The 25,870-nt window shown below is 45.1% G+C and overlaps 1 protein-coding gene across 1 annotated transcript in view; it reads right to left on the minus strand.

Annotated features, from left to right (window-relative positions):
* MYO18B (myosin XVIIIB) overlaps positions 1-25,870 on the minus strand; it is a 287,077-nt gene that overhangs the window by 38,133 nt on the left and 223,074 nt on the right. The window contains exon 39 of the mRNA XM_025399134.1: positions 1,265-1,395. Coding sequence (XP_025254919.1) covers positions 1,265-1,395 — 131 coding nt within the window. The remainder of the gene's footprint in view (positions 1-1,264; positions 1,396-25,870) is intronic.

Here is a 25,870-nt window from a genome sequence, read left to right on the forward strand (position 1 = left end):
CTGCTTCCCTTGCCGGTCTTGTACCCACATGCCCCAAAGGTCAGCAGCTGCCCCTGCCTCCACCCCTTAAGAGGGGTGTGAATGGCCAAGGTCTGGGTAGGAAGTTCAGCAGACCTGAGTTCTCGCTCAGTGTATGAAGCTAATTTGCTGTGTGACCTTGAACTTCTCTGTAGTCAGGGTCCTCATACGGAAACAGAGAGGGACGCATTCCAAAGACTGATATTTGACAGTTCTGGCTGCAGAAAAAAACAGCCTTCACAGAGAGGAAGACCAAGAAAAATTGGCTTTTAATGCGGCCTGTTCAGGTGTGTACAGGGGCAGCTTGCAGGCAGCAGGAGGGAACCACCTCTGGAGATTCTTTATTGGAAAGCTATGTAAGGAAAGTGTCTTCTCTGCTACCCAGACTTTGCCACAGAGGCTAGAATGGGGGCAGGGATGTGTGGCAAGACAGGCAGCTGTGGTTCCTAGAGAAGCAATAAGCCAAGGGCACAAAGGTAGCTCCTGGGAACAGAATGCTACAGGAGTTGGACAGCCTGGACCCATGGGTCCAGCTGGGATACCCAAAACTCTTTCCAGCTGAGCGGTCCACCTGTGGCCTGCAGTAGCTTGAGACTCAAGCAGAGATGGTGAGAAGTAGCCCATCTTCTGAGAAAGGCAAGAAACCCTGCCACTGAACTTGGGTGGTCTCGCTAATCACCAGCCCAACCTTGCATCTTTGAATCAGCCATATGCCCTTGTAAAACGATGTCCATTATTCTGTACAAACATAGCTTCCACTTATATAGCACTTACATGCCTGTCATGTTCATCTGTGAACTCAATTAACTCTCAACAACAGCCCTATGAAATAGGGTATAGATTGAATATATGAAACTTCCAGTCTGTAGGTCAAAAATAGTCCCATCTTGGCAACTGCACGTGGTTCATCCTAATATTATTATGCCCATCTTACAGATGAGGGAATTAGGCCAAGATTGGACATGGAACTTGCAGAAGACCATACACTAGTCCTTATTCCAGTCACATTGCCTCACCAAAGGCTTGCTGAGCCGGACTGAGAGGTTTTAGCAACAGCAAGGAGAGGTTAATACCAGCAGAGCAACATACAGTCTCTCCTCACCCGAGTAAGCCATTGATGCCTCCAGCCCCAGAACATCTTTGGGTTTCCCAGTGAATGTGGCCCCTGCCCGGCTAAAGGGCAAAGAGCTCCCCAGGATGCCGTCCACCTGCTGCGCCCAGCCCCGCCCAGCCCCCAGCAAGTTACCTCTCAGTATCACTGTCGCTGGATGCCACTTCTTCCAAGGCTGCCTGCAGGTCAGCAATCCGCCGAATGGACGTCTCCAGGTCTGTCTGGAGGGTCTGCCTCACTGTCCCAAGTTCCTCCACATACTTCTCCTGGGGACAGAGGATGCAAACACACGTTGGCCTTGGGCAAGAAATGCACCACCCATGCATGCACTGGGGAAGAGACACGCCCCAGGCTGAGCCTAGCGTTCACTGAGCACTATTAAGTGGTAGGTTCTCCACGAGAGGCTCTCTCTGTGGACAGGTTTATGGGATCCTCAACCAGGTGTTCCACGGTTCATAGAGGAGGGAATAGATACTCCAGGGCATGGCACACGGAGCTTGCTCACCTGTGCAGGGAGTGCTGCTCCCAGTGCATCTGACCCCAGGGCCATGCTCTGAATCTGCACCACCATGCGCAGCGGATACTCAGCCCATCTCGGATGGATGAGTAAATGTAAAAACCAAGAAGGGTCATGGAGTCTGGTTTAGGAAGCTGAGCCCCAGGGATAAATCTGGTGCAGGAGGTCATGGGGAGAGTATAACAAAGATGGTTTTCTTTCAAGTACGTCCCCTAGACACCCGCACCTTGCTGTCCTCACAGCAGCAAAAGCAAAGATGAAAAACCTAGCCGGGCTCCCTCTAGAACAGGCAAGCACAATGGGCATTTGTGGAGCTCTTTCTGTGGCCAGAGCTGTGCTGAGTGTTTTGCAGCCAGGATCTCACTCATGCCTCGCAGGCCCCGCAGGTGAGTCTCTATTCTTGTTCCCATTTCACAGATAAGGAACTGAGGCCTTAAGAAGTAAAGACTTCATGGCGGAGCTGGAACTCAAGCTCAGTGCCTCTGACTCCCCTCTCGGGGTTCATCTTAGTCATCAGTACTTTCTGGTACCTTTCTAATCGGATTTTATCTGGACTCTTGGGAAAATCTCTGACTTTAATTTGTAACCTACTCATTGCTACCCTTTAACATACAATGATTGTCACCTGATGGTTAGTTTGCCCCCCAGGGGACATTTGGCCATATCTGGAGACATTTCTGGCAGTCACAACTTGGAGAAATGCTGCCGGCATCTGGTGGGTAGAGGCCAGAGATGCTGTTCAACATCCTATGAGGCACAGGACAATCCCACAAAGAATTATCTGGCCTGAATGTCCACGATGCTGAGTCTGAAACCCTGGGTGAGACCCAGAATCTAACCTCCTGGTAATTCATCTTATGGGGGATAAATCAAGAGGCAGAACACAGCTCTATGCCCGAGGATGTTTGCAGCGGTGCTACCGACGACAAGGAGAGGCTGGGATCTGCCTCATCACCCAGCAATTGGGAATGGTTAGAGAAATCACAGTGTGTCACTTTGAGGCTCTTAGGCAGACATTAACATTAGAAATAAGAATTGTGGCAGCACGGAGTGCTTCTGTGAAATAACATGAAGCAAACGGAATAGATCCAAACAGTATCATGCCCAAATCTATGCAAATAACACAGAGAATTGAGAATATTTACGGATGGGGCGAAGCGGGGTTATAGATGGGATTTTTCTTGTAAGCGGCTCTAATTATGTAAAGTTTATTTTTGGACTGCTGTATAAAGGAACACACATACCAACTAAGGACAGTGGGAGGGAAGAAATTTGAGGATGTGGGATCAAAGTGCAATTCCCAGCTCCCCATGGAACTGAGTAGGTGAGTGAAAATGAATGGCTCACAGCCCCTCTCTAGCCTAGAGTCATGTTTCTCTTTTTCTCTTTTTTTTTTTTTTTTTTTTGAGACAGAGTCTTGCTCTGTTGCACAGGCTGGAATGCAGTGGCGCAATCTCAGCTCACTGCAACCTCCCCCGTCCCAGGTCCAAGCAATTCTCCTGCGTCAGCCTCCCAAGTAGATGGGATTACAGGCACCCACCACCACGCCTAGTTAATTTATGTATTTTTTTTTTTTTAGCAGAGACGGGGTTTCATCATGTTGGCTGGGCTGGTCTTGAACTCCTGACCTCAAGTGATCCGCCCACCTTGGCCTCCCAAAGTGCTGGAATTACAGGCATAAACCACCGCACCCGGCCTCATTTTTCTTTATTTTGCAGATGAGGAAATTAAAGCCAGCAAGGTCACTCAGCGAGGTCACTCAGGAAAGGTGCAGAGCTGGGATCTGAACTCTGGACTTGGTGGCTCCAAGTCCAGTGCTCTTTCTGTGGCTCTGATTGCATTCCCCAAAAGAAGTCAGCGAGGACCATTGCAGAGACACACAGCTCTGCAGATCGGCCTGCCCGTTCACATTATTGTACGTCTGTGCCTTTCCAATGTTTTCTGATTTTAAAGAGAGAGAGGCAGCAGGCAAAGACTGAGTAAGCCTAAGGGTTAGGCTGAGCTGATGAGAGGGAGAAGGGGTGGCGGGAAGGATGCCACGGTGGTGGCATGAGAAGGGGCTGCCAGTCCATCCCAGTTGATTGAAGCCACCAACTGTGAAATCTCCATCTCAGCCTTGACAAGGTGAGAGACAACCTGAGGTTCAGGCCTCCAGGTTGTCAGAGGAAATAAAGGACACTGAGGGACTGTGAAGGAGGGGGTGCTCACCCCAGGACATCAGCATGTCAGCTCATAAACGCACCTAGAAAATGGCTAGGTGCAAAATCCCAGCAGCTTCTGGGAGCATCTGCCCAGGCTCCACTCTTTTCCCTTTTTTTTTTTTCTTTTTTTTTTGAGACGGAGTCTTGCTCTGTAGCCCAGGCTGGAGGGCAATGGCACAATTTTGGCTCGTTGCAAGCTCTGCCTCCCAGGTTCACGCCATTCTCCTGCCTCAGCCTCCCCAGTCGCTGGGACTACAGGCGCCTGCCACCACGCCTGGCTTTTTTTTTTTTTTTTTTTGTATTTTTAGTAGAGACAGGGTTTCACCGTGTTAGCCAGGATGGTCTTGATCTCCTGACCTCATGATCCGCCCACCTCGGCCTCCCAAAGTGCTGGGATTACAGGCGTGAGCCACCATGCCCAGCTGGCTCCACTCTTTTCTAATGGGCCAGGACGATGGTGTCACTGGGCATTAGCCACTTTCTCCCAGATATGGCACCTGTGTCTTTGTAAGACACAGAGGCAGAAAAATCTGTATTGCTGTCTTAGATTCTATCCCACGTCCACACATCTGGGCCATTGTGGGTTACGTGTTAAGTACAGTGAATCCTATAAGCATTGGTTCAATGAATGTCTAACCCAATGACCTGTCTGAGGTCACGCCGCTGGGAGACCACAAAGCTGAGATGTGCACCCAGGTCTTGGGTTCTTAAGTGGGAACCCTTTAGGTCACATGTGCTGAGATACGAGAAAAGGGTACAGACGCCCCTTCCTCGTTTTGCTTAGCTGAATCTTGCCCGTGTCAGTGTCATGCAGGAGCAGCAAGCTGTACAGTCCACATCCTCAGGGAGCTTCCTGGAGGGTAGAGGAGACAGACAGAAGGAGGCACTGTGTTTCAGGGATGGGTGGGCCTGGGCTGGGACTAAGCAAATGGGCAGAAGAAATAGGAGTCTAAAATGAGTCAAATCCACAATATCATAAAAGTGAAAGTAGGCTCTGGAGCCGAGCTGCCGGGGGTTCAAATCGCAACTCTGCTGCTCACTGGCTGTGTGACTTCCAGCAAGTTACTTAACCTCTCTGACCTCAGTTGTCTCACTGGGGAAATGGAGCCAGTAGCAGACCCTCCCTCACAGGGCTCTTGCGAGGAGTAGATGAGCTTGACAGAGTGGAAACCTGACCAACAGTGGCATAGCTATCCTTTAATTCTCATAGGAGAAGAAGCATCAGGAAGAACAGTGTCATCCCCAGTTCACTGAGGAGATCTGCCAAAGTCACAAAGCAAACAAAAGCATCGGAATGCAGGACTCTGGCTCTGAAGATTTTTCACTATCCTGCAGAGACAAGACATGAAAAAAACAAGGGCTGCATAGAAGGTGAGTTGGCTTAGACACAGCAAGAAGAGGTGAGAACCAGAAAGCCATCATTAGTTAGGCCAGAGTATGTGGACCAAGGACAGGGTTTGGGGACCTGCCACTACCTTCCACCCTCCACCGTTGCCCCCTTGCCACCCTCTGCATCCCGTCCTCCATCTGCTAGGGAAGCATCAGACTCAGTGGGTGCACCCCGAGGAGAAAGCTTGGAGAAATTTAGTGTTGGTGTAATCAGCAATCAGCAAATCTTTCCTGCTTCAACACAAAAACCAAATGGAGTCTGCTGATTGCAGAGACCATTTCATTAGGCTAAACAAGTACAGCGCCCCAAACGGTCTTCCTGGGGCAGATAAAACAAGGCACCAGCCAGAGACCCCTCCGGAGACACGGAAGGGATGCACAGGCAGAAGGGGAAGTGAGTCAGTGCCCCTCTCATGAAACAGGAAGTGGACGGGAGGCAACGACAGCATCTGACAATCGCGCTCGCTTGGGCTTGGCTCAGGGCTGCTTCATGCAAATGGGGTTGTGTTCTGAGGTTGGGTGTGAGCTTGGTCCTCTCTGTTATTAGCTCTCCTCAGAGATTTGAAGCATGGAGAGAAATTGGAAGGTGGGGGATAATTAGGATACAAAATGATTTAGATAGTTAGATGCATAGACAGCAGAAATCCTTTAAGATATACACCACATTGCCGGGGTAATCTAAAACTACAATATAATGGTGTACACACTGTAGACACACAACATCCACACCTCCTGGTACATATTATATATTCATATATTATTCATTCATACATACATACATTTAATAAACATTTGTTGAGCACCTACGAGGTGCAGCACTGATCTAGGCGCTGGCAATACAAATAAAGTCCTCATTTCCACAGAGCTTATGTTCTTGCAGGGATCTAATCTCTATCTGTATTACCGGTGTCTGGAACACAGGAGGCACTCGATACATGTTTGGGGATGAAATGAATGGTGCTATTGTATGACTATTAGTGGCGAATTAGGGAAGGATAGAGGTATTACACATTTTAACTAATGCATGCATAATATACATGATACATACATAATATATGGAGGATATATATATCGTGTACACAGAGATCAGTACAATAACATGTACTATGTAGATAACATGCATACTTGCTGACCTGCTCAGCATCACTTGAGAGAACTATGATTCTTGTTAAACCCCCAGGCTACTCCCTCTGGAACATATCAAAGAGTTGCTCATGTGAGAAGCAGTTCATGTGATAATTAATGGCTGCAATTAAAGTCATCTCCTCTTGTGATGTTCAATTAGAGGCTAATATTTAAAACTGCTCTTTGTTGTTTGTTTTCTCTGTCCAGAGCATCTCAATTTTCAGAGGACCCCTCTCCTCTCTGCAAATGGACAAGACTCTCATTTGTTAATTTCTGCACCTCTAGAGGTTGCCTCTCAAACCTCCTGAGGTGTCTCCCAAGGCCCCCCAAAGTTAATTTCACCTGTGCCACACAATTTACACTATAGATCAGACTATCTCAAAACACTTTTGAAACTTGATGAAAACCTATCTTGTTGCTTTCTTCTAATTTGGTAAAGACAAGCAGAAAATGTTACGGAGCCTGGTGCTAAAAAGAATTTCACACACATATGCTATTATATATATAAACATGTACATATGTGAACATGTGTGCACAATATGTACATGTGTAGATACACACCCAAATATTTCCAGCATCTGGCACATAGCTTACCTAACCAATATTAAGGATGTATTTATTAGAATCTGGTTACTGATTAGAATTAGCAATCAGCCATCCTTTCTGGCTTCAACCTGAAAATCAAATGGAGTTGAATTTTGCCTGTAATATGTACTTTATCCTATAGATCAGGGTATATCCTGAAACTTGATGAAAATAATCAAGTAGTTTCATATCCTTAAATGTTTAACAAACCTTGAACATAATAAATACGTGTTAAACTAATAAATAAGTGAATATATTTATGTATATTTCTTGCAAACACAGGCACTCTGCTAAATGTTCAAAATATCTTATCTCATTTAATCTTTATCGAAACCCCCAGAGTCAAGTACTATAGAAACACAAAAAGTGAGCTGAGATTATTGCAACAAAGTGGTAGCAATGGCTATTATCTCTGTGTGGTAAGATATCAGGCAATTTTTACATTCCTTTTAGCACTCCTCAAGATTTTCTGTAAAGAATAAGAATTATGTTTATAGTAGGCAAGTTAAAAATATATATTTTATTCCTCTCTGATGCTACAGTGAACAATCTCCTCATCCACCTGCTCCGTGCTGAGAGGTAATCTTCACCACCTTGTCATGTCCATTTTACAGATGAGCAGACTGAGGCTCAGAGAGGTTAACCCACTTGCCTAGGGACACACAACCAAGGAAAGATCTAGAGCTAAGCTCAAGTCTCCTGACTGCAGTCCATGGCTCTTTCCAGCTTTGCTTCTAATTGTTCCTGTTTCATCCGATGATGCCTATGTATTTGCAGGTGAGGGAATCTTTCCCAGAAAGAAAGGCTACGAGGAACTGCCATTGCTTCCTTCAAATTGTTCGAGGGTCACTTGCCTGGGAGAAATGAGGCTGAGGCTGGAGGGTGTGAAGTGGGGGAATAAAAGCCCTGTGGGCCGGTCAGGGTGGCTCATGCCTCTAATCCCAGCACTTTGGGAGGCCGAGGTGAGTGTATCATTTGAGGTTAGGAGTTCGAAACCAGCCTGACCAACATGGTGAAACCCCGGCTGTAATAAAAATACAAAAAATTTAGCCGAGTGTGGTGGCGCACACCGGTAGTCCCAGCTACTCAGGAGGCTGAGGCAGGAGAATTGTTTGAACCTGGGAGGCGGAGGTTGCATTGAGCTGAGATTGCACCACTGCACTCCAGCCTGAGTGACAGAGCAAGACTCCATCTCAAAATAATAATAATAATAATAATAATAATAATGCCCTGTGAATTGTGTTCCATCAAGAGCTCAAAGGCTACATTGGTAATAGAGTAAGCATCAGCAGGTGGTGTTAAGCTCCACTTTGAGAAAGGAAACAGTGGGAGTGGCCCTAAGAAAATGCAAATGTATGCCCAGTCTCCAGCAAGAATAAGGACGGAGGAGAAGTTGGTCATCACTCTACAGGGTTCTTTCCTCATAATTATCCTGAAGATTTGTTACATTATTCTTTTTTTTTTTTTTTTTTTTTTTTTTTAGGGAATCTTGCTCTGTCACCTAGGCTGGAGTGCGGTGGCATGATCTCAGCTCACTGCAACTGCCACCTCCCAGATTCAAGCAATTCTCCTGCCTCAGCCCCCCAAGTAGCTGGGATTACAGGCACCTGCCATTACACCTGGCTAATTTTTGTATTTTTAGTAGAGACAGGATTCCACCATGTTGGCCAGACTTGTCTCTAACTCATGACCTCAAGTGATCCACCCACCCTAGTATTATTCTATTTTTATGATGTGATAATAGACACAGAGAGACCCATCAAAGGTACCAAATTCATACAGCTAGAAAGTGACAGATTAAAGTTGGGGCCTTCGTAATTTCCAAAGGGTCAGCAAATACCCAACAATACCTCCTGTCCTTTTCTTCATACATGGCAGGCATGTCTGATCAATCACAGCAGAGACCCAAGCAATCAGGGACTAGAATCCATTCTCTTAACTCACCAAGCCAAGTGTGTCATTCCAGTGCTGTACTGTGCTTCATCTGCCAGCATCGGTCAGAACTTTCAATTCTGCTACACTTTTTTTTTTTTTTTTTTTAAGAGATGGGGGGTCTCATTCTCTCGCCCAGACTGGAGAGTGCAGTGGTGCAGTCATAGCTCACTGTAACCTTGAACTCCTGGGCTCAAGTGATCCTCCCAACCTCAGTCTCCTGAGTATCTGGGACTACAGGCATGCACCACCATGCCCAGATATTTTATTAGTAGTAGAAGTAGTAGTAGTATTTGCAGAAACAGGGTTCTGCTATGTTCCCCAGGTTGGTCTCAAACTCCTGGTGTCAAGTGTCCTCCCTCCTTGGCCTCCCAAAGCATTGGGATTACAGGCATAAGCCACCGCACTCAGCCTCTGCCACATTTTTAAATGATCCCAATCCTCCTAGAAATGGTTTTCATATCCTCAAAGAAGATATTTATATTAGTTAGTTGGTTCGCAAGTTTATTTCTCCTTAAAGATTGGTGAGTATTCTATGGATCCGAGTGAAGCTGAAGCTAATCACACTTCCAGGGAGACCCTAGTGAGTGGGGAGAGGGAGAGATGCAAACTGCTAACAATATCACAAATAGCAGGAACAGAACTGGCTTTGGAACAAGATGAGCCCTGAAGCAGCTACGCGAAAACCGAAGAGTTACTAATCCTCTCGCACCTTCAGTTCCTCATCTGTTAAAATGGCAGTACGACATTATTCCTTGACAAAAGGTGTTACAAGGAACAAATGAAATAACGTAAAATTGTGTACACCTCATCTACCTACATCAGTAGCACGTACTTGGTCCACAGGTTCCTATTTCCTTCTTTCTCAGTAAAGACACAGAAAATACGGGGGCTGCTGGCGTTTAGTGAGGATGACTTCATTTTTCAGAAAATGACGTCTAAGAATCTATTACTTGTTTTGTTGTAGCTGGAAGGATTTTACAGAATGCTTTGGGAAAACAGAAACCACTCTAGGTCATTCAGCCAAGGGAATTTAATACAGAAAATGTGTGACCCAGGTGATGGAAAAATTGAGAAGCCAGGAGAAATTAGCAACAGCAGGAAGGCACTGCCAACCTAGGGCTGGACAAAAAAGCCAAGGAGTTGGGCCATCCATTGGGAAGCGAGACCTCAATAGTGCTGCCCGGAGGAAATAGGCATCATGGAGGAAGGAGGAGAGTCCTTGATAAAATCTGGATTAAAAGGAGGTACTGGCCGGGCGCGGTGGCTCAAGCCTGTAATCCCAGCACTTTGGGAGGCCGAGACGGGTGGATCACGAGGTCAGGAGATCGAGACCATCCTGGCTAACATGGTGAAACCCCGTCTCTACTAAAAAATAAAAAAAAATTAGCCGGGCGAGGTGGCGGGCGCCTGTAGTCCCAGCTACTCGGGAGGCTGAGGCAGGAGAATGGCGGGAACCCGGGAGGCGGAGCTTGCAGTGAGCTGAGATCCGGCCACTGCACTCCAGCCCGGGCGACAGAGCGAGACTCCGTCTCAAAAAAAAAAAAAAAAAAAAAAAAAAAAAAAAAAAAAAAGGAGGTACTGCTGCTTCCATGGATGCCTCAAGGCAGTGTCAAAGAAAGATATCCTGTCTTTTCCCTTCCTTTTGACCTTCAGTTGTCCGTCACTGCCTTTCATTGGTAGAACCTACCAGAAGTTAAGGAAACCAGGAAATGTCATTTTCGGTAATTCTACAGCAGAGCAGAGAAGGGGTAGGAGTAGATCTGAAAGTGAACGGGCAATGGCTGGTTCAGAGCTCTAAAGCATCCAGGATCATTCCAGGCTTCATTATTTAAGACAGACAACAGTGTTTTCAGTCCGTACAAATTCATCAAACTGTTCACTTATGTGATTTGCACACTTTTCCATGTCCATATTTTGAGGAAAAAGTTATAAGACATCCAGAATTACGATTTTCTTTTTTTTTTTTTTTTAATTTTAGAGACAGAGTTTCGCCCTGTCACTCAAGCTAGAGTGCAGTGGTATGATCATAGCTCACTGCAGCCTCGAACTCCTGGGCTCTGATGATCCTCCTGCCTCAGCCTACTCAGTAGCTAGGACCACAGGTGCACATCACCGCATCCACTTAAGTTTTTTTTTGTGTGTGTGTGTGAGTGTGTGTGTGTGCGCGCTTTGTTTTTTGTTTTTTGAGATGGGGTCTCACTATGTTGCCCTGGCTGAACTTGAACTCTGGCCCTCAAGTGATCCTCCCATCTCTGCCTCCCACTGTTGGGATTAGAGGTGTGAACCATTGTGCTCAGCCACCAGAATTATTATTTTCAAGGGCTACAGAATCAAGTGCAGGATTACAGATCCCTATTCTGTACTAGTTACATATTGCTGTATATTAAGTTACCCAAACACTTAGAGTTTTGAAATATCCAATATCATGTATTATCTCTCATGGTTTCTGTGGGTTGAGAATTCAGGAGTGGCTTCTCTGGGTGGTTCTGGTTCAAGGTACTTGGCAGCATGAATAAAGGCCTCCCAAAGATGTCCATGATCTAATCCGGCAACATGTAAATATGTTCCCTTATATAGCAAAAGGCATCTTGCAGATACGATTATGTTAAGGATCTTGAGGTAGAGGGACATTATCCTGGATTCTCCAGGTAGGCCCTAATATAATCAATCATAAGGGTCTTTGAAGATGGAGGCAAGGGGATCGGTGGGGCAGAGAGCAGCAATGTGGAGATGGAAGCAGGGATTGGAGTGGTGCACCCAGGAGCCAATAAATGCTGGCAGACTCTAGAAGCTATAAGAGGCTGGAACAGATTATCCCCTGGGGACTCCAGAAGGCACCAATCCTGATGATACCTTAATTTTTAATGCCTTTGGACTCATCTTGGACATCCGATCTCTAGAACTCTAAAAGAATAAATCTGTGTTGTTTTAAGATACTGTGTTAGCTTTTATACTGTTGGTGGGATTGTAAATTAGTTCAACCATTATGGAAAACAGTATGGCGATTCTTCAAGGATCTAGAACTAGATGTATCATATGACCCAGCCATCCCATTACTGGGTATATACCCAAAGGATTATAAATCATGCTGCTATAAAGACACATGCACACGTATGTTTATTGTGGCACTATTCACAATAGCAAAGACTTGGAATCAACCCAAATGTCCATCAGTGACAGATTGGATTAAGAAAATGTGGCACATATACACCATGGAATACTATGCAGCCATAAAAAAGGATGAGTTCATGTCCTTTGTAGGGACATGGATGCAGCTGGAAACCATCATTCTTAGCAAACTATCACAAGAACACAAAACCAAACACCGCATGTTCTCACTCATAGGTGGGAACTGAACAATGAGATCACTTGGACTCAGGAAGGGGAACATCACACACCGGGGCCTATCATGGGGAGGGGGGAGGGGGGAGGGATTGCATTGGGAGTTATACCTGATGTAAATGACGAGTTGATGGGTGCTGACGAGTTGATGGTTGCAGCACACCAACAGGGCACAAGTATACATATGTAACAAACCTGCACGTTATGCACATGTACCCTAGAACTCAAAGTATAATAATTAAAAAAAAAAAAAAAAAAAAGATGCTGTGTTAGTGGCTGCTTGTTGCAGCAGCGATAGGGAATAAAGGCAGGATCTATCGAAATGCCAGCCAGGGCTTTGGTTGTCTGCAGGCTTGACTGCAGCTGGAGGGTGCCCTTCCAAGCAGGCTCACTGATGTGGCTACTGGCTGGAGGCCTCACTTCCTCACTAGCTGTTGGCAGGAAGGCTCAGTTCTCTGCCTCATAGATCTCCCACTGATGTGGTTTGGATTTGTGTCCCTGCTCAAATCTCATGTCGAATTGTAATCCCCAGTGTTGGAGGAGGGGCTGGCCTGGTGGGAGGTGACTGGATCATGGGGGTGGATTTTCCCCTTGCTGCTCTCATGATAGCGAATGAGTTCTCACAAGATCTGGTTGTTTAAAAGTGTGTAGCACCTCCCCCTTCTCTCTCTTCCTCCTGCTCAAGCCATGTAGGGCCTGCCTGCTTCCCCTTCGACTTCTGCCATGATTGTGTTTCCTGAGGCCTCCTTAGCCATGCTTCCTGTATAGCCTCAGAACTATGAGCCAATTCAACCTCTTTTCTTTATAAATTATCCAGTCTCAGGTAGTTCATTATAGCAATGCAAGAACGGACTAATACACCCGCTGAGCTGCTTCAGTGTCCTCATAACACAGTAGATGGTTTTCCCATAGCAAGTGATCCAAGAGGGAACAAGGCAGAAGCCAAATGTCATTTATTCTATAGTTTTATTATCATTCTTTAGACACAGGGTCTCACCCTGTTGCCCAGGCTGGAGTGCTGTGGCACCATGATGGCTCACTGCAACCACAAACTCCTGATCCCACATGAGCCTCCTGCCTCAGCCTCCTGAATACCTGGGACTACAGGTATGCACCATCACACCAGGCTTTTTTTTTTTTCAATTTTTTTTGTAGAGATGGGGTCTCATAGTGTTGTCCAAGCTGGTCTTGACTTCCTGGCCTCAAGTGATCCTCCTGCCACCAAATGTCTTTTATAGCCTAGTCTCAGAAGGGGTGACCTATTACCATTGATGCAATCAATATGTCACACAGACCAACTCTGATGCAGTATGGGAGGTGACAACACCGGGGTGTGAATGCCAGAGACGCAGATCACTGAGAACCATCTTGGGAGGCTGGCTGTCACAGTAACATCAAAAGATCTTCACATGTGTCCCATCTCAATTGACTCCCATACCTACGAAGGAAGAACTTCTCATCTCGAGAAACACATCTGTTTATGAGTTGAATCACGTCCCCGGAAAAGACAGGTTGAAGTCTTAATCCCCAGGACTTCAGAATGTAACTGTACTTAGAGATAAGGTCTCCGCAGAGGTAATCTAGTCAAAATGAAGTCATCTGGATGGGTCCTAATCCAATATGACCAGTGTCCTTCTAAGGACGGGAAACTTGGACACAGAGATACACTTAGAGGGAAGAGAATGGGAGGACACAGGGAGAATGTCACATAAAGATTGACGATTAGAGCGATGTATCTAGAAGCCAAGGAACATCAATATTTTCCAGTTAACCACCAGCAGCTAGGAGACAGGCATGGAACAGTTTCTTTCCTAGAGCCTTTGGAGAGAGGATAGCCCTGCTGACACCTTGGTTTTTGGACTTCCAGCCTCCAGAACTGCAGGACAATACCTTTCTGTTGTCTTAAGCCATGCAGTCGGTGGCACTTTGTTATAGCTGCCCTAAAAACTAATACAACACCACGTGCTCTTTTCTTTCTCTTTTAAACGCCATTGCTTTGCTTTTCTGTTTCTAATAGCATTCACTATAGAGAATGCAGAACATTTAAAAAGTGACAAAAGAAAACTTTGAAAATCATCCTTAAGTCTGTTATTTGGGGACAATCGCTTTTCATGAATATGTTGGTGTATTTCCATCCTGTGTTCATTTCTGCATATGTGTATAGATACATCTATTTGACTCACGCTCAGGTAAAACACCTGTATATTAAAGGCAGAATGGAGTTGACTCTGCAGCCAAGTAGGGGACTCTATGGAACTGCACACCATCCAGCCTTCCCTGCCAGGATTCTCCCTTATCTTGAGGCAGAAGGGCTCGCTGCTCCAGGCACCTGCTTCTGGTCTTTCCTTTCTTTTCTTATTTTTCAACCCGATGGTTTTAAAATGCCCGCAGCTGTTGCCTGAGGGTCTTTATAGCTTTCTGGAAAGTTAACATTTAGGCAACTTGAGCTGTTTAAAATGTACATGATGAAGAGCTTGCCTGCAGAACGTCTAAGTCGGCTGCACTGCTGTGTGCATTCACACATCCCATGAGCATCTGTGGACACACATGCCAGACACCAGGGGCCAAAACGGAGGCTTAGAGCAGGAAGCCACCTGGTAAAGACTGCACAGTCATGGGGCTGCAGAGAAAAAACTAGAACCTGGGTGTTTCCTACCCCTGTCCTCTCTCTCTTAACAAGTGCACCTCTCTCTCCATTTCATCCACTTTAGATGGATCATTTCTGCCTGGAAATCATTCCAGCTACTTGAGTAACCATCGTGCCAGGGACTGGAGCTTCAGTGGCGAGGAAGGGACTTTGTACTTGATTCGTGGAGTCCCTGATGTGTGGGGAGGAGTGGACGGCACAGACCCCTCAAGACCCTATCACACAGGGATGGAGAATGTGGCTAAAGCTCTCTTGGGGCATTGGGATGGAGAAGGGGAAGGGAAAGGGAGGGGGGATCAGGCTTCGAGGCAGGTAACTCTATCTTGGGTTTTTCAGTCGCAAGGTTTGCAAATAAAAAATTTAAAAAGAAATCTCTCTAAAGTTCCTTAAAGCTCTTGCTATTCAGAACTCCTAGCTTTGCCAGCCCTAAAATTCCTCTCCAGCCTGTGACTTCTGATGCAGCATTCTCAGAAAGGCGCAAAGAAGAGCCATCATGGGACCCCAACAACCTTCTCAAAGTTGATACCAGCTGAGCAGGGGATTCATAAAACCCTCAGATGCAAACAGACATCCTGACCCGGAGTAAACTCCAAACACCCCAATCCCAACTTCCCAGAGTCACCCACCCAACTGCTCTCTGAATAAAGAAAAAAAGGCATTTCATTTTTCTGCTCAAACACAAATATGACATATCTGTGCCACCCAATTTTCCTGACAGGGGAATAATTATATCAACATAATTAAGTCTCGACTGCAAAAATTATCTGCACTGCATATACTGACACTACACTTCCCACATCATACTGCCATTGTTCCAGCTGGTAATTACTAAGCCACCTTTGACATGTCTTATTTCAATTTAAATGGAAATGCAGCTCATATTTCTTCTCAGCCCACTAGCCCATGTGATTGCAGAAATAGGGAAAATGGACTTTGCAACTTCTCAAGTGGCCACTGGATTTTGTCTCCAAAGAAGTTTAGTGTGGGAACAATTTATAGCTTACCCTGGATCCCTTCTCTAGGCTTCAGGTGTCTCATCAATGCAATCTCTTGCATCTTTCCTCTGCTCTCCGTTCTGTTTTTATAAATTTAGTCTTCATCGTAATTTCCTAAGGATTCATCTAGTTCTCTTTTTTTTTGAGACAAAGTCTTGCTCTGTTGCTCAGGCTGGAGTGCAGTGATGCAATCTCGGCTCAATGCAACCTCTGCCTCCTGGATTCAAGCAATCCTCAGCCTCCCAAGTAGATGGAACTACAGGCGTGCACCACCACACCCTGCTAAGTTTTGTATTTTCAGTACAGACAAGGTTTCGCCATGTTGGCAGGGCTGGTCTCGAACTCCTGACCTCAGGTAATCCACCTGCCTTGGCCTCCTAAAGTGCTGAGATTACAAGCATGAGCCACCATGCCTGGCCAGGATTCACACGGTTTTGTACTGATGTTCCTCTCATCAGTCTAGCCCACTCTCCAATTGTATTCCACAAAGCCTCCAAGGAGGAATCTCTTTACCCTGATCATGTCACTCCTCTGCTGAAAAGTCTTCAGTGTCTCCTCAGTTCCCACAGTCCCAACTGTGTTGTTTAGCATATCAGGTCCTTCACAGTCTCTGTCCCAACTCCCCCTTTCTTTTTGCTGCCCACATCAGTACCCCACATCAGTAATTCCCAGAGTTTTCCCAAGCTCCCAAACATGCCATGTTCTTTGATGCCTCTGTGCCTTTGAATCTACCATTCCTCCATCTGGAATGTTCTCGTCTGCCTTCTCCCTTCTCTGACAAGTGAACTTCTACTCATCCGTCAAGACCCCATTCCATAATCACCTCCTGTATGATGTGCTCTCTGGTTCCCTCTGAGAGAATTAGTTTCTTTCCCTTCTATGCTCCCAGCATTTGTACAAGCCACTAGGATAGACAGATATCCCATCAGATTGTAATTATTTGCTAATGTCTAATTCCCTACTATACTAATCTCCTTATGATAAGGTTGTACTCAGCCTTATATCCCAAATACCTCATGCAGTCCTCGGAACTTAGAAGTCACCACATAAATACTTCAACTTTAAACTCTTCCTGCCCTAAATTCATAACTTGGGCAGTATGCAGCAGATCTTATCAACATGGGCCTTCAATGCACACAGACATAAGCTTGCAACCCAGCTCCACCGTGTGCAGTGTGACCCCAAGCAAGTCTTGCCACCCACTTGACCCTCAGTTTTCTCATCTGCAAAGTGGGAATAATAATAGCATTGCTGTGCTATAGGACTAGCTGAAGAGTCACTGGTGAGAGGAAGTGTTTGACACATTGCATAGACTATAAGAAGTGCTTAATAAACATCAGTTCACTTTCTTATCCTTACAACTATTGAGTGACAGCTTGTGCAATATGCCAACCTGGGAGGTCTCCTCTGTTTTGATGCTTTCTCACCCTCACCCCATCCTCCCTGTGCCCCCAATTCTCTCTACCCAGGCATCTGCCGTACACTCTACTAGCCAAACTATTTTAATGCCCCTGCCTGGGCCTCAAAGTCCTTCCTGTCTCCTCTCCACAAAAACATGCTCGTCGTATGTCCCACTTCCTCACCGTCAGGTCATAAGTCACATTGACCATGCCCAGGAATGAGATACGACCACTACTGCCAATGTGACAACCCCTGGGTGACATTAGGCCTTAACCTGGTGTAGCATCCATGTATGTTCACAGCAGTCCCAGAAGAGACTCTACTTGGGTTGCAGACACAGCAATACAAATACAAATACAAATACAAATACAAATACAAATACAAATACAAACACAGGAGTTGGAAAATCGGATCACCCCTTGAATAAAGCCATCCAGGCCACCGGTGATTAAAATGACTGTATGCTAATCCCAGCACTTTGGGAGGCCGAGACGGGCGGATCACGAGGTCAGCAGATCGAGACCATCCTGGCTAACACGGTGAACCCCCGTCTCTATTAAGAAATACAAAAAACTAGCCGGGCGAGGTGGCGGGCGCCTGTAGTCCCAGCTACTCGGGAGGCTGAGGCCGGAGAATGGCATGAACCCGGGAGGCGGAGCTTGCAGTGAGCTGAGATCCGGCCACTGCAGTCCAGCCTGGGTGACAGAGCGAGACTCCGTCTCAAAAAAAAAAAAAAAAAAAAAAATGACTGTATGCCAACAGCTATGCAGATAGGCAAAGCCAGGGAGAAACAGCACAGATGTGAGAATGAGAACCACACCCAATGCAAGACATAAGAAATGGATCCCACATCTGTTCAGATTCCCCAGGCACCAGTGAGTACATCCTGGAGTCAGCCCCTCAACTCTACAATAGATGTCACTTCCTTACCTATCTTCAATACAGAGCATCATGCAGTGCAAGTTACATTCAGGTGCTTTGTAAACTGTAAAGAGCTGAATGCATAGGAGATAATTATCTATCATACTGTTTCTTCATTCTTCAGAGACCCACTTCTCTTTTCAGGCATATCCCATCACCTTGCAACAATGAAACCCCAATCAGCATTTTCCACAAGCCAAAGAAACATCTTAAATGAGCTCGAGTAAGAAGGGGGAAACAATCCCTCTCAGGCAAATCAAGCCTCATCAATAGTCATGTATTATTAGATATGTTCTTCTAAGAATTGATCAAGGAGGAATGGAATGGAGATATTGGTGTTGGTGATCAATGCCAGATCCTAGCTTTCCCCAGGCTTGGATCAGAGTCAATGCTATCTCCCTCAGAAATGGGGTGAAGGCAAAAGCTACCATCAGAGAAAACGGAGCATGCAACATAAACAGCAAAAGACGCCAATAAACAGCGTGCGGCCAGGCATGTTAATGACTAAAATTAAGACAATGATTTCTGGACTTGATTGGTTTCCATCTGCTGAGGCACAAGGATATTACAGAGTTGTAAACGTCAAGTCCTCATCTCAAAGTAGTGGAAAGTTCCACCTATTGATTGCATAATGGACTTTTTTGGTAGTTACAGCTCTTATTTATTCATGGCCATTTTTTAGTGGAATTGGTTGAAATATCCACTAACTCTAAATTAAGCACACGAAGTGGCCTCAAGAGAGAGGTTCTGGGTGGATTTTTATTTCTGACCAAAAGACACTGAGCAGTGTCTTGAGAAAGGAGGGTTTCTCAACCTCAGCATTAGGGATATTTGGGAGCAGATAATTCTTTGTAGGTGTTTAGACGGGGCTATGCTGTACATTTCAGAATGCTTAGCACCATCTCTGGCCTCTACCCACTAGATAGCAGCAGCACCTCCCACCCAGGTTGTGCCAGCCAAAAATATCTCCAGATATTTCCTAATGTTCCCTGGGGGGACAAAATCACCCCCAGCTGAGGGTCAAGCTACAGGCATAAGGGTAAGCAGTAGACTTTATTTTTGAAAGACATGGACTCTGGAGTCAGACAGATGTGAACTTGAATCCAGGACAAACCACTGTTTGCTGTGTGACCTCATCTTAAACATGTAAACCTCCCCTTTCATAACTTTGGGGGGTCCAGCATAAAGAGAAACTATGATATAGTACCAGCTGTTCCAAGTGAGGTCTCTGGGCCAGGAACATCAGTACCACCTGGTTGCTGGTTGGAAATGCCAAATCTCAGGCCCCGCCTCCGACCTGCTGAGTCGGAATCTGCACCTTAACAATATCCCCGGGTGATCTGTGTACAGGTGATATTGGAGAAATGCAGACATTGTGCTTAAGAGCATATGTTTTGGAGTGATCACATATGTTGGTGTCAATCTTTCCTAGCTATCTGGCCTTGGGCAAATCACTTCAACTCTTGTAAGCCTCTTTCGTTAAATGTGTAAAATAGAGATAAAAATATTTCCTTGCTCATAAGGTTGAAAGTGCAGATTTAATTAGATGGTGCATCGAAAGCACTTTGCACAGTGCCTGTCACATAGTAGACATGTAATAAATGTTCATCTCCAGGCTGACCTCTGCCCCCCCTTTCAGATGCCTCTCAGACTATGATATTAGGATGCCGGGGCTCACCGCGGCGGAACATAAAGACGTTGAAGCTACCTCCATACACTTTTGCGATCTTCCTTTTGATGGAGTCTGAAATTATCTCAGCCACTTGGCCACTCATGGTCCATTTATTCATTTATTGACTCAGCAGGAAAGAGAAACAACTGCTAAGCGGTGTGCTCTCTTTCTTTTACCTCCCCATCTCAAGGTTACGGCCTGGTTGTGCACGCCTCTTGGATGAACAGCCTCATCAAATTCGCTTCGCAGCTGGGGCCCATTGACTCTTGCCAGGCCCATCAATTCTGCCCTCCCAGGCACTCAGGATCATCTTTTGTTTCTGATCCAGGGGTTTGACCCGCAAGGTCTTCCAGCACTTTGGAAGTCAGGCATTGATTCCAATGGTCTCCCCCATTTTTCTCCAACTCTGGGACACGGCTCTTTGACTCTCTCTCCCAGTGCCAGGGATCACTTTGGTCACAGCCTACAAAGTCTCCTTCTTCCCCCCCCGATTCCCTCTCTGGAGGCCAGACACTGCCCTGGGACAGACAGTAGACTGAACCAATCAAAACTGTGCTTAAAATGGCTCCACATTTGAATGGGACCCTTTGGAACCATGGGAGAGGTCTATGAGTTTCCTGCACACATCCAAGTGCTTGGTGGGACAATTTCAGTTTTATGTTCCAAAACAGGGGCAGCAATTTACAACCCTCAGGTCAAATATGGCCTCCTGCCTGTTTTTGTAAATCAAGTTTTATTGGAGCACAACGATGCATTTATGCATTATCTGTGGCTTCTTTCATGCTATAATGACAGACTTCGGAGGTTGAGACAGAGACTCTATGGTTGCAAAACTGAAAATATTTACTACCTGGTCCTTTGCAGAAAAAGTTGACTGGCCGCCCCTGTTCTAAAATCCTAAAGTTCTAAAATTGTGTAGCATTAGGAGCTAACAGTTCTAAGAATGTATAGATTTGAATATTCTGTATTTCTATTAGGTTGAGCCAGTTACAATCAGCTATGTTGAACCAATTTTGACCTACACAAATGGCAAATTCATATGGTTCAATTTAAAAAGATTCTAATATTATGCATGTCGAACAATTCAAGATTCTATTAATCCTAGGATTTTCTGGCTTGAAGGCTCTAAGGTCTTATATATCAAAGTTCTAGGATGCTATCATTCCAAATGCTGAGATTCAGTGGGTCTGACTGTTGAGTAGCCATATTGATAATCAAGAGATGCTGTTGTATTAGAGGACGAAAAGGTGTGAACATTAATTAGCAGACATAAAAGAGTTTAGTGAGTAAATTAATGTTTCAAAAAATGCAAGTTGATGGAACCTTGTGGAAAAACTGGATGAAATACAGATGGGAGATGGTGACGTTTGCCTTCTCACTGTCCTAAGACTAGGATGACCTAAGACACAAGTGAAATTTGACCCAAAAGAGCTGTGGGACCAAGTGAGGCTCAGTTGAGTATGCACTACTCTTTGTTGCCCCAGAAACAGGTCCTCCTGCTTGTGACAATGATATGATGATGAGAAAAGTCACATGTGAGTTCAAAAGGGATTGGAAAGGAAGTGGCACGTGGTATAGTCGCCTCCACCCTAAGGAGAAGTCTGGGAGGCAATTGCAAATAAGATGGGGACACAAAGAAAGCATTTGGATTATGCATACAAGGATTATGCCTGTTTGAGATCACGCCTGTTGTCCAATATGGTAGCCACTAGCCACGCATAGCTATTGACCACCTAATGTGTGGCAGTGTGACTGAGGATCTGAATTTTAAATTTTATTCCACTTCAATTAAATTTAAATATCCCTATGAGGCTGGTGGCTACCACGTTCGACAACACCATCCTAGGGTATTCATATATGTTATAGAGAGATAGAAAATAATCTAAATATCAGAGAAATTATGGCACTTCACTTGTTCTATCTGCTGAAATCACCCCATGGGAGAAAACTGGAGGAACTCCAGGCCAAGAGTCATTGCGTTCTGTCCTGTTCTACATTCTATGGGCAGAAGGTTCTAAGAGATGCTATTATTCTACGTTCTAAAAATGCAAAGCCCCGAAGGGCAGATGTGCTCAGGAAACCCTTTTGATTGATATTCACGGCCACCACCACCACCCCATTTTTAAGAACAAGCTCTCACTTTTGCATTTGTGAATGTTTCATGGGGTCACTCAGCAATTAGTAAATATTGGAACACCTACTAAGTGTGTGGTTAGCTTCTGGAACCCACACTGGAAGCACCAAGAAGAAAGTGATGCTTAACAATAAGAAGTAGATAGTGAGAAATAAGATCTAGAAGCAAAAAAACAAATCAGTAATACAGAGGCAGAAACCATAGCTACATTGTGTAGTGGATTGTGTGGGTGAGATCTGCATGGGAGGAGATCCTGTCTCTCTCTTTTTTTTTTTTTTTTTTTTTTCCTTTGAGACAGAGTCACTTTGTCACCCAGGCTGGAGTGCAGAGGCATGATCTTAGCTCACTGCAACCTCCACCTCCCAGATTCAAGCAATTCTCATGCCTCAGCATCTGGAGTAGCAGGGATTACAGACATGTACCACTATGCCCAGGTAATTTTTGTATTTTTAGTAGAGATGGGGTTTCGCCATGTTGGCCAGGCGAACAGGAGTTGGGCAGTCTCCAACTCCTGCCCTCAGGTGATCTGCCTGCCTTGGCCTCCCAAAGTGCTGGGATTATGGGTGTGAGCCGCCACGCCCCGCCAAGATCTTGTCTCTAACCTCTCACAGCCTTTGTCTCCTCACCTGCAATTCAGTGCAATGACATACCTATATCAGGGTTCCTGCCATGGCTGCTGTGCCTAGGAGTCACCTGGGACCCTGTTAAAAAGCCAATTCTGGGTATATAAATTTAAATATTTTGGGAAATTCTGATGAAAAGGCAATAAAGAGAAGATGATATGAGAAAAAAAAAAAGCCAATTCTGACTCAAAGGTGTGGGGCTGAGCCTGAGACTCTACATTTCTATAGCCAAGGCTGCTGATCTGCGAATATACTTTGAAAAGTAAAGCCATAAGTCACACGAAATGGAAGAGAATTAAATGACATGAGGTGTAAAACATGCTCAGGCCTGGCATAAATGATAGGCTGTTATATAAGTAATAATAACAAGTAAATACAAGCTATACATAATGCAACTTAAAATCAACCTCCAGCTGACATCCTTAACAGAAGCAAACCAAACAAGCAACCAACCACAGAATCACAAATTGGGGTTCTGGTCACACTTTTCCTGTGTGTGTGTGTGTGTGTGTGTGCGCACATAGAATATATATATATAATGATCTGTGAGTCATATATAAACATATAAAATGTATGTGTGTGTGTGTATATATATATAAATTTTTTTTTTGAGACAGTCTCACTGTCACCCAGGCTGGAGTGCAGTGGTATGAATCTCAGCGCTTTGGAGGATGGAGGCGGGTGGATCACCTGAGGTCAGGAGTTCGAGACCAGCCTGGCCAACATGGCGAAACCCCATCTCTACTAAAAAAAAAAAAATTATTATTGTTTTGCCCTTTCAGGTTAAGTGAACCTTAACTATGAGTATCAGCACACAGAAGTCTGAATTGTCCCTAGGACCTTGCCTGAAAATCATACCAGTTAAAATGCAAACATGGTGATTAGATTTGACATTCAGCCATGTCTTTGGCTTACAGACAACAAGTCTTTAACACTGGCCCAACATTAAACTACAACAAAAACTACTCTCCCTAAACAACAAAAGTGCATAAACAGAATCTTAACTTGCATACTTGGGATTTCTCAACTGAGGCTACGCCTTTGTGATGGAAACGAAATAGTCTGAACGCGGGAAGGCATCTTGGTGTGGGAAGGCACTGGTAGGAACAGACAACAGAAGGATCATCCTGGGAAACTCAGAGCTGCCAGACTCTCAAATGAGCTACAAAAAGATCTGCATCACTGAACTGTAACCATAGCTGGGGCCAACAGGAAAGCAGACAGCCTTCTTTATTTGGTTTTACTCTCTCATGTTTTTTGGCTGGGGTCAGCGGGTGAGTACTGCAAAGAATTACAATTGATTGACCACTTAACACGTGCAAAACATTCTAATCTCCCAACTACCTGATAACCCATTCTACAGACGGAGAAACAAAGACTCAAAGACGACAGGTGCTTGAAAGAGATAGAGACAAGATTTAAATCCAGCTCTGCTGTCTGCCTCCAACTCCATTTCTTCCAACCGAGCACAGAACAAGTAAGCTAACTACAGCCTGTGGGCCAAATTCAGTCCACCATCTGTTTTTCTAAATAAAGTTTTATTGGAACACAACCACGCTCATCTATTCATTCATTTGCATACTGTCTAGGGCTGCTTTTGTGCTACAACAGCAGAGTCGAGTAGTTGTGACAGAGACAGTATGGACTACAAAGTCTAAAATATTTACTGCCTGGGCCCTTTACAGAAAATACTCGCCAGTCCCTGGATCAGAGCATCCAGTTGCTACCTGCGTGCAAACTCAGCAGGCTCTCAGAAAGAAGTGAAAACCGGAAATCATCTTCTTTCTTGAGTTCCTTTCCTTTTGTGTGCTGAAAAGTGACATCAGTCTTTTTTCTTCTCCCCACCCACCAAGCAATTAGCTCACAAAGGCAGGAGCCTGAAGGATTCCCCCTGAGTGTTTGTTTATAAGTCTCTCTCCAGCAGGACGCTTTGTCTCCAAACCGCTGCCAAACTTTAATAACAGCACCAACCACATCATCTTCCACCAAAAGCAAACAGGAAAGCTAGTTCTGCCGCCCAGCTGGGTAGATGTCAGCTGCAGACAGCTGCAAATTGCCTGAACGAGGACAGATGTAGCTTGTTTTTGCCTTTCTTTTTCCATTTGAAAACTTTGCAAGGGGGAGATGAGAATGCTGTTAGGGAAATGAATGTGTTGATTCTAATTATCCAAGCGGGCGGGCGGCAGAGGTGACAAGCAGCAGGATGGGCTCCCAGTCATTTACCTGGAATGCAGCCAAGACAAGGCTGGAGAAAGGGCAGAATTCCAATGAAGCTGACACTCAGGACACTGAGCACAAAGAAGGAGGCATCTGTGAACTCACAGGTCACAAGGTGGGGTATACAGCATTTGGGGACGTCATTCCCAGAATTTTCAAATAGGAAATAATTCAACCACTGGCCTAGACTTCTATGCCTGCTCTAAGTCACAGGGCTTGCCTACTCTTGAAGGAGCTCTACAGTGCTCTTTGATTCTGGTCTCACTCTGATAATGAGATGATAATAGTGGTAGTCATCGTGGTGAGAGGTGGTAATAATAATTTTCATGATGGTGGTGGTGCTAATGATGGTGATGATAATGATGATAATGATGGTGGTGATGAAGATGACGATTGATGATGATGGTGATGATGATGCAAACAGTAGTGGTGATGATGACGGTGATGGAGATAATGATGGTAATGGTTGCGGTAACAATGGAGGTGATGGTGATGGTGGGAATGGTGGAAAAGATGATGTGTTGGTGGTGACGGTGGTGGTGATGAAGATGATATGGCGATGATGACGATAACGATGATGATGGTGATTACGATGATGATGACAGTGGGCTTACTTTGTGCCAGGCACTGTAATAAGTATTTAAATACATTATTTTATTAAGTAATCCCCACAATGCTGTGAAGCAGTTGTAGTAATTATCTCCATTTTATGAGTTAACAGGGAAACAGAGAAAGTGAGTGCCTTGACTAAAGAAACAAAGTAAGGACATGATGGAACTGAGATTTGCATCTAAGTCTCCTTACTCCCAGTTCTTTGTCCTTTCTGTCAAGCTCTTTCTTCTCTCGGCATGCATTTTTTTATGCCTACTATGTGCTAAGCAATGTTCTAGGGCAAAAGTAAGTGATTTTTTTTTTTTTCCTGTAAAGGACCAGGTAGTATGTATCTTGGACTTTGTAGGCCAAATGGTCTTATCACAAACACTCCTCTCTGCTTTTGTAGCCCCAAAGCAGTCATAGAAAATGTAATGTTTGTAACT

Source organism: Theropithecus gelada, chromosome 10, assembly GCF_003255815.1.
Source record: "Theropithecus gelada isolate Dixy chromosome 10, Tgel_1.0, whole genome shotgun sequence".
NCBI classification, from domain to species: Eukaryota; Metazoa; Chordata; class Mammalia; order Primates; family Cercopithecidae; genus Theropithecus; species Theropithecus gelada.